This window comes from Vigna unguiculata, chromosome 10, assembly GCF_004118075.2.
Source record: "Vigna unguiculata cultivar IT97K-499-35 chromosome 10, ASM411807v1, whole genome shotgun sequence".
Classification (NCBI taxonomy): Eukaryota; Viridiplantae; Streptophyta; class Magnoliopsida; order Fabales; family Fabaceae; genus Vigna; species Vigna unguiculata.
The window spans coordinates 5,139,220-5,148,561 of NC_040288.1; the positions used below are offsets into that span (position 1 = coordinate 5,139,220).

Sequence of the window (9,342 nt, forward strand, 5' to 3'; positions counted from 1 at the left end):
CTTGAACTTCTTCAATAGGGCTTCAATATATTTCTTTTGAGAGATAAATATGTCGTCTTCTTGTTGTTTCACCTCTATACCGAGGAAATAGTTCATCAACCCAAGGTCGGTCATCTCAAATGTCTTCATCATGTCTTCTTTAAATTCTTTCATCATCTCCAAATTGTTTCCTGTATAGATAAGATCATCGACATATAAGGAGACAATGAGGTGATACTGACCTTGTGCTTTAATATATAGTGTTGGCTCACTTTTGCTCCTCTTGAATCCTTGATCGATGAAGTATTGATCAATCTTGCTATACCATGCTCGAGGAGCTTGCTTCAAGCCGTATAAGGCTTTTTTTAGTCTTAGTACTTTGCCTTCATTGCCTTTATTGATGAAGCCTTGAGGTTGTTCAACATAAATCTCTTCTTCGAGCACTCCATTTAGGAAGGCTGATTTGACATCTAGTTGATAGATGTTCCATCCTTTTTGTGCTGCTAGGGCTATTAGAGCTCTTATTGTATCTAGTCGTGCGACTGGAGCAAATGTCTCATTGTAGTCGATTCCTGGTTGTTGTGAGTATCCTTTTGCGACCAATCTGGCCTTGTGCTTTTGTATAGTTCCATCAGGATTGAGCTTTGTTTTATATACCCATTTCACTCCAATGATGTCTTTTCCTTGAGGACAGTTTACGAGCTCCCAAGTGTTATTCTTCTCAATCATTTTAACCTCTTCTTCCATAGCCTTGACCCATATTTCTTGCTTTGATGCTTCCTCATAGCAGTTAGGCTCAATCATGGCCATATTGCAGGTTTCGTATATGTCTACCAAAGATCTTACTCGTCTTGGAGTGGACTCTAGTGAAGAATCTTCTAATGGAGGTGGAGAAGGCGTACCTGAAGCTTCTGCCTCTTCTTGAATTTCTTCTTGATATTGTTGCACTGGAACTAAAGTGGTGCTTTTAACAACTTTTTCTTCTTCCCAATTCCAAGAAGCATTTTCATCAATTTCAACATCTCGACTAATGACGAGCTTTTTTGTTTGTAGGTTGTAAACTCGATAGCCTTTTGATTGTGTGCTATATCCCAAGAATATTCCTCGTATAGTCTTGTCTTCAAGCTTGTGCCTCCTTTGATCAGGAACATGTATGTAGCAGATAGATCCAAATACTCGTAGGTGTTTGGCTGATGGCTTTCTTCCACTCCAAGCTTCAATAGGAGTCTTGTCTTTGACTGCCTTAGTTGGACATCTGTTTAAAATGTAAACTGCAGTGTAGACTGCTTCAGCCCAAAAAGTGTTAGGCATACCTTTCTCTTTTAGCATTGATCTTGCCATCTCCATGACTGTGCGATTTTTTCTTTCTGATACACCGTTTTGTTGTGGAGTATATGCGACTGTGAGTTGTCTCTCTATGCCTTCATCTTCGCAGAATTTGTCAAACTCGCGAGATGTATACTCCTTTCCACGATCACTTCTAAGTACTTTTATTTGTTTTCCACTTTGCTTCTCAACAAGGGCCTTGAATTTCTTGAATATTCCAAAGACTTCTGACTTTGCCTTTAAGAAATAAACCCATGTCATTCTAGAGAAGTCATCAATGAAGAGGATGAAGTACCTGTTGTTGTGATGTGAAGGCGTCCTCATTGGTCCACAAACATCAGTATGGATCAACTCTAGTAAGTCTTTTGCTCTCCATGCTTTGTCGGTCGAGAATGGTAATCGATGTTGTTTACCAAGGAGACATCCTTCGCATGATTCATTATTCTCTTTAAGCATGGAAGATCTCTCATCATGTTTTTCTTATATAGAAGCTTTAAGGCATATGTGTTGAAGTGGCCAAATCTCCTATGCCAAAGCCACGAGTCATCAACTTCTGCCTTCATGGCAATATTAGTTCCAGGTTTGAAGCTTATGGGAAAGCTTCTATTTCTCTTCTCCATTTTTACTTGGCCAATTTCTGTCTTTCTACTGTCATAAATTTTGCATGTATCTTTCTCAAAGTGGAGAGAATATCCATTCTCCATCATTTGACCAATACTTAAAAGATTTCTTTAAGATTGGGAACCAATAAAACATCCTTGATGAATTTCGTACCTTTCTTTGTCTCCACCATGACAGTTCCTTTGCCTTGAGACTCCACTATGGTACCGTTTCCTAGTCGAACTTTGACATTGACAGATTTATCAATGTCTTTGAAGATGCTTTGATCTTTGGCCATGTGATTGCTGCATCCACTATCCAAGTACCAACTTTCTCCTCCGTTAGGAGATTCTTGATTGGCATAAAATAAGCGTTGTTCCTGATTATGTTCTTCAGCAAAGTTTGCTTGATGCTTATTTTTATTACGACAATACTTCTCTACATGGCCAAATTTCTTGCAGTATTGACATTGAGGTTTTCCATGATGCCAACAATCTTTTTCCATGTGACTTGTCTTTTTACATATGCCACATGGGGATATTTTCCTTGACGAGTCATAGGGAAGCTTCTAGAATTTTCTTTATTTCTAGAAATTTCTCCTCTACTTTTATTTCCTTCATATTCTTTATTCTGAGACCGTAATTTTAGTTTTGATTGAAAGGCATTTTCGACTGAGTCTTCTTCATGCCTTTTCAATCTTTGTTCATAAGCTTCAAGAGAGCCCATTAGTTGTGTTACTGACAATGTGGCCAAATCTTTTGTTTGTTCAATCGCAGTTGCGATTGCATCATATTTTTGGGGAATAGAAATTAAAATTTTCTCAACGATTTTTTTGTCAAGAATAGTTTCCCCATAGGCTCTCATCTGACTAACTATTTCCTTTATTCTAGAATAGTAGTCTTTAATGGTCTCAGATTCTTTCATTCTTATTAATTCAAACTCTCGTCTTAGAGAATGAAGTTTAACATTGCGTACCTCATCACTTCCTTGAAACTCTTCTTGTATTGTGTTCCAAGCTTGCTTTGCGTTTGTGGCACCTATTATTCTCGGAAAGATTGTGTCATCAACTGCTTGTTGAAGAGCAAATAAAGCCCTTGAATCCTTCTGTTTGTTTTCCTTCAACTCCTTCTTCTGAGCTGCAGTAAGAGTGGAAGTGTCTTCTGGAATAGTGAATCCCTCTTCTATAATGTCCCATAAATCTTGGGAGCGAAAGAATGTCTTCATTTTGACACTCCAAAAATCATAATTTTCTCCTGTGAAAATAGGTACTGGAATTGATGATGTTTGATTGGTAGTGGCCATAGGTTGAGAAAATATTTTGGAAGTAGTATATAATGGAGTTCTAATTTTTTTTGAAGTAGTTGAAAAGTTTATCTACGCCCAGTAGATGACCGAACGTAGCTCTGGTACCACTGATAGTAATTCAAGGTTGTGAAAGGGATAGTTGAAGGGATAGAGAAAATGTGTAGATAGTAGAGTGTGAAAGTAGTAGTTGGAGAAGTGTATTTGTAGTTGAGAGTAGTTGTATTGGATGTTGTGTTAGTTGTTCTTGATATTACAAAATGGTAGGATACATGGGTATTTATAGACCCATAGATTATTCTAGAAACTCCTAGCTAGAACTAATGCATATACTTCTAGATTTTTCTACATAGTTGAATGTTCTTGATTTTTCTTTCTATCCTAGGCTTTTCTCCAATACTCTAGAAGTTTCTTTACATTTCAATAACTCTATCTTATAATTTTTTTAGATTCTTCTAGAATTTGCATTATACTTTAATAGCTTCTCTAAATGCGTGCCAACTAAGAAGCTCAAGCGACTCCTTTGCGCTCATTAGCTTTAGCTGAAGAACAGAATCAACTTGATGAATCCTAAGTAGGTCTTCATCTCTCGTTGTAATGATTATTACAGTTCCTCTACTGAATCTAGAACGACATCTGTATAGGTCTAAAAATGGACCATACGCATTCATATCGTCGAGTACAATGAGTAGCCTTTTGCCAGAAAGTCTTTCCCGAATCATTCTTCTTCCCATCTCAACGCTACGTATCTCCACCTTTATTTTTAAGATATCTAAAAGAAGTTGTTCTTGTAAACTAACATGACTTCTTGTTCGACTAACTTCTGAAACATCTTCAATGAAAATTTTCTTCGTGAATGTACCATGAATTTGATGGTAGATGGCTTTGGCAAGGGTGGTTTTACCTGATCCTTCAATTCCACATATCCCTATCGTACAAACATCCATGGATTTGTTTTTGATAGCTCGAATCACATCTTCCACATGGGATTGTAATCCAACGGGAAACTTAGTAGCAGATAAGACTGATTAATTAAGAACACACTTAACAATTTTGTTCACTAGTTCAGCATCACTCCTTCAAGTTCAATAGCAATACAGAATAAGTCATACAATATCAAAAATTAAATCACATTCTTAGAAAACGCTTGTTTGAGTGAGTTACTTACCTGTAATTGCTCTCATCCCATCCAAATAAATTTGCTATTTTGGTGAGTGCGTGGCTCCACTTGGACATGCCATGTTCCAGTTGTTGACCTGAAAATGTTTGTTGTGCCGTTGCTTTTAAGGCTTTTCCAAAATCTCCTTTTTGAAGACGTACATCAGATGGCTGAATTTCGTAATATACGGGCAAAACATGTCGACAATAAGTTTCGTGCCATTGAATGATTTGTTGAAGCTGATGAAGACACCAAGCAGATTGAGAATATGTTTTGGTGAAAACAACAATTGCTACCCGACAGAGATTGACAATAGGTCCTTCGATGTGCATTGGCTTGAATGCATTCTGGTGGTGAAGGAAAGTGGTGAATCCAACAGCAGAGAGTGCAGAATCTAGATGGGAAACAAATTTCTTACGGATGTCGTCACCGGTAAAGTTGATGAGCACATCGTACATCCATGGGTGTTTGGATGATGAAGACGCGAACTCCATGGAAGGAATTGATGAGGTAATGAAGTGTTAGAAAGAAAGCATGAATGCGACACAGTGAGATAATTGATGTTTATTGACAGAACAATCAAAGTACGCGGAAGATTAATACTTCTGTATAGTCATGGAAGCGTGTTAAGACCATCACAGAACCCTTTTTATTTTAACCATTTAAAAATTAGACCAACACCCCTTTCAACCATACAAACAAATTGTTACTCTAATAACTATGAAATCTTTTTCTTTCTTTCAAAATAACATATTAACTTTACTTTTTAATCAGAAAGCAATATACTGTCTATTTTTATATTATGCCCATAAAGTTTTAAAAGCATACGAATTGCGTCCTCTTTTCACATTACTCATATATGTTTAAAGGAGGTTCTCGTAACTATTTCTATTGACTTTGAATATCGTTCATGATGAATGATGGGTGCGCATCATGATTAGATGAAATACGAGAAAAGAAGGTGAAGGCTGGTGCGATAAATGGCCCCATGTAGAAGCTGAAATTAAGGAGAAAAGACGGGTGGAAAATAATTTTTAATGCTTTGCTTCATTCTATATAAAAAGATATAAAATGATTTCGATTTTCCTTTTGACGTATAAAAAATTGTCAAAATTTGAGAGTAAATATCTCTAATTTCAAATTGGATTTTGAAGTGTTTCAATATATAACCTCTGATTTAAAATGAATGGTTCAACTAATAGATGAAGAAATATTATTATGAATTACGGTTTTTATAAGTATAATCGATTATTACTTCATTTTTGCCTTTTCTGCACATCATTCCCTTCAACAACATAAAAATGAAATTGCTGCTTTCCACAACTTTTCCTTGTCAAGTGGGGAACAGATTATTTCTCCTACACCTAGAATTAAAACTCCATTCACACACTAGAAAAAGAAACAAAAAAAGATATCCTACTTTTACAACTCAATGCCAAGACTTCCTAAGTTGAAAATGATAAAAGAAGACGAAAAGATAATTCTGTAAACTGAAAGAAAAAGAGAGAAAAAGAATTGTAGAGACAATTTCTCAAACTAAAAAACTAAAACATGATTTCTCCCTCTATTAGAGCTTATTTTGTCTACATATAGCCTTTCTAATAAGTTGAACACATGGGCCTAATTAAGAGTTCTAATTAGATCCACAAGCACAATTACAAAAGTCTAATTTAAATAAGGAAAAATTGAATCTGCATAATTTCATATACAAAAATTCAACAAATTTGCTTTGTAATTTCCAAAAATTCTAAGAAATAGTAAAAGATTCCAAATTCAACAAACCATATATCCATTTTAAAGCTCTAAAATTTTAGAATCTAATGCAACTAGAATTGACAAAAAAATACATGAAGTGTTTTTTTTGGTGATGCATACATTTCCCTACTTGCTTATAAAACTTTGCGTAGCAATTCCCAAGTATAGATTTCCAAATAAAATTTGTAATGATATATTACATAAAAAATTATAAACTTTACAACCCTACACCATTTTACGGCTTACACTACACAAGGATGGCAACACTAGAGATGGCAAATAAACCCGTCCCCGTGGGTATTGTCCGAATCCGTCCCCATTTTGACGGGAAATCCCTGCATTGACTGGGTATGGGTATGGGAAATCTCCGACTTTTTCAGTTAGGTATGGGGATGGGTATGGGGATATACATATCCCACCATAATACCCGTCCCGCCATATCTCCATCCTCATTTAAATTATTAAAATATTCACAATTAATTAAGTAACCCTATATATATATATATATATATATATATATATATATATATATATATACTTTCTATTTTTTATTTCTTCTAATTATTTGGTTTGTCATGAAACTCATTCGCACCTCCAATATATTTTTCATCTTGTCATAACCTTTATGTAATTAAGTCAAAATGATGTATATTAATTAAAATTTTTTTATACCTCACATTTGAATATTTCTATTATTTTTTAATAATGTTATTTATTATATATTTTTCTTTCACATGAGAATGTTTATACTCAATTTAAGGTAATATAAATTTTTTTTTACTTATTATTATTAATTTTTGTTTAATTTGAAGAACTCTTTTGTTTCGTTAAAATAATTTTCGTTATTTTTCAATCATTGAGTATATATGTTGATATTTGAAAAGTTTTCTTAGTTTTCTAAGGTATTTTTCATCTTATCATACCCTTAATTATACGTTTTATTTGCTTTGTGGGATTTCTTTCAATAGTCTCTCAAATTATTTCTAAGACACACATTTGTTAGTTTTTTAATATATTTATTTATTGTTTATTTTCATCATGTAGAATAATATTTCGATATATTCTATCTAATTATTTTTTATTTTCTAACTCATTATTAATCATACTGTAATTTTTTCACTTTAATTGTATAAATAACTTTTATTTACTACAATATAAAAGTTTAATGTAATTGCTATGAATATGTTTTTGTCACTATCCAACATATATTGAAGTTCAAAAGATACAAAATCTATGTCAAAATTTTATTATTATATTTATTATTTGTTCTTTGTGTCATTTTGATCAAGTGATGTATTATAACTTTTATTAGTGTATAAAAAATAGATTCATTAAAATTTAAAAAATTGAAGTAAACAAACATTTAAAATATATTTTAATTTGAATATTTGTTTTCCTTTTATATTTTTTTAAAATATTTTTTAATTTTATCAACTAAGTTTCATTAATGTTTGTAGTTTACAAATTTAATAAATGTTTTGGTTCTCATGAAATTTTATTTGGTATTCTAATCTAAAATGTAAATTATTATAATTTATTTCAAAGTATTTGATATGGAAGAAACAACCATCCTCATAATATTGAATATTTGATAATATTATGTTCTTTTACCGTAATTGTTTTTTCTTTTATAAAAATTAATATTGAAGTAGTTAGAACACGGGTACCCGATGCGGATGGGGATGGGACAAAAGTTTGATACCCGTTGGATTTGGGTATGGGGATGGGGATGAATTTTTTCTGCGGGGATGGGTATGGGATAACGAAACTCGTCTCCGCCCCGTTGCCATCCTTAGGAAACACCATTTTACGGCTTACACTACACAAGGACGACAACAGTTTAAAAACCATTCCTTAAGTTAGGATAAGGCCACAATTTTTTATTGTAGGCTATACTTTGAGTTTTATTTCCCTCCAAGACCAATCATATAGAAAAAAAACATTTCTTATTTCTTTTAAGCAAAATATAATGAAATGTGAAGAACACATGAGGCAACACTTATCTCAAGAGAAATATATAGAAAATTGTTCAACAGATTTAATGTTAGAAATGCTAAAACTAGGAATACATCTTTGGAAATTCACGTAAAGTTTTCAAAAGGGAAATCTTCTCGGACAGATGAAGAAGAAAGTTACTTGTAAGAAATGTCGTATGCATTTGCAATAAAGAGCTTGATGTATGCTATGGTTTACACCAAACCTAACATAGCACATTTAGTGGGAGTTGTGAGCATGTTTCTATTAAATCTCTGAAAGGAGCATTGGGAAGGTGTGAAATGGATATTGAGATATTTGAAGGATACCTCAAAGGTGCATTTGTCTTTTAGAAGAAGTAATCTCACTTTACAAGGGTTTTCTGATGTAAACTTGAAAGGAGATTCAGATGGTAGAAAGAGCACAACAAGTTACTTTTTACATTAAGTGGTAAAATTATTAGTTGGAAGTCTAAACTTCAAGGAAGAGTCTCCCTCTAAACCACTAAAGTTGAGTATGTAGCTATATCAAAAGTAGTGAAGGAAAATATATGGTTGAAGAACCTTCTAAAAGAGTTAGAGAAAGAGCAAGATGACTCTTCGTTGTTCAGTGACAATTATAGTGCTATATGTCTTGCTAAAAATCCAATTATTCATTCTAGATGCAAGCACATTGAATTTGAGTATCATTTTATTAGAAACTTCATAAATGATGAAGACTATTGTTTTTGTTGAAGATTCCAAGTAAAGAGAATCCAACTGATATGTTGATCAAGACTATCACAACAAATAAGTTAAGGCTTTCTATTGCCTCAAACTAGTCTTCAAGAATAATTGATCGTGAAGGCACACTAGGTGATAATGTAAATCAAACTCTAAGTGGGAGAATTGTTAGTATTATGGAGTTTGATTTAGTCCTACATCGTTTAGTACTATGAGATGTTGTTCTCTATTTGGTTATATAAGCAACCATCTTTGAAGCTTGAAATATACATAAAAATAAAATACTTTCTAGTATAGTTGTGGACATATAAGCATACACATTGTACGCTGAACCACATTAAATTCTTATGTCATTTATTTTTTTTCTTCCTTTTATTGTCTTGTTCCTAATAGCTGGTGATGCTTTATTCCAAAGAAGCAAGTTCAATTTGTCGAAAGTTCAACTATGAAAAATCAAGCTGACAAAAGAAGAGATCTACACTTTACAATTGATGTTGCTAAATCTGTAGCCATATCGTCATCACT

General features: G+C 33.3%; 2 protein-coding genes across 2 annotated transcripts; both read right to left on the reverse strand.

Annotated features, from left to right (window-relative positions):
- Positions 1–3,668: 3,668 nt before the first annotated feature.
- LOC114167376 (disease resistance protein ADR2-like) lies at positions 3,669–4,982 on the reverse strand. Its single transcript, XM_028052451.1, has 2 exons — positions 4,376–4,982; positions 3,669–4,284 (listed from the first exon to the last, which is right to left on the reverse strand). Exons 1-2 carry the CDS (start codon positions 4,858–4,860, stop codon positions 4,236–4,238), a joined length of 534 nt encoding a protein of 177 aa, XP_027908252.1. The 5' UTR covers positions 4,861–4,982; the 3' UTR covers positions 3,669–4,235.
- Positions 3,675–4,154, reverse strand: LOC114165128 (putative disease resistance protein At4g11170). The gene has a single exon (XM_028049796.1). The coding sequence runs from the start codon at positions 4,152–4,154 to the stop codon at positions 3,675–3,677; it is 480 nt and encodes a 159-aa protein (XP_027905597.1).
- Positions 4,983–9,342: the final 4,360 nt, after the last annotated feature.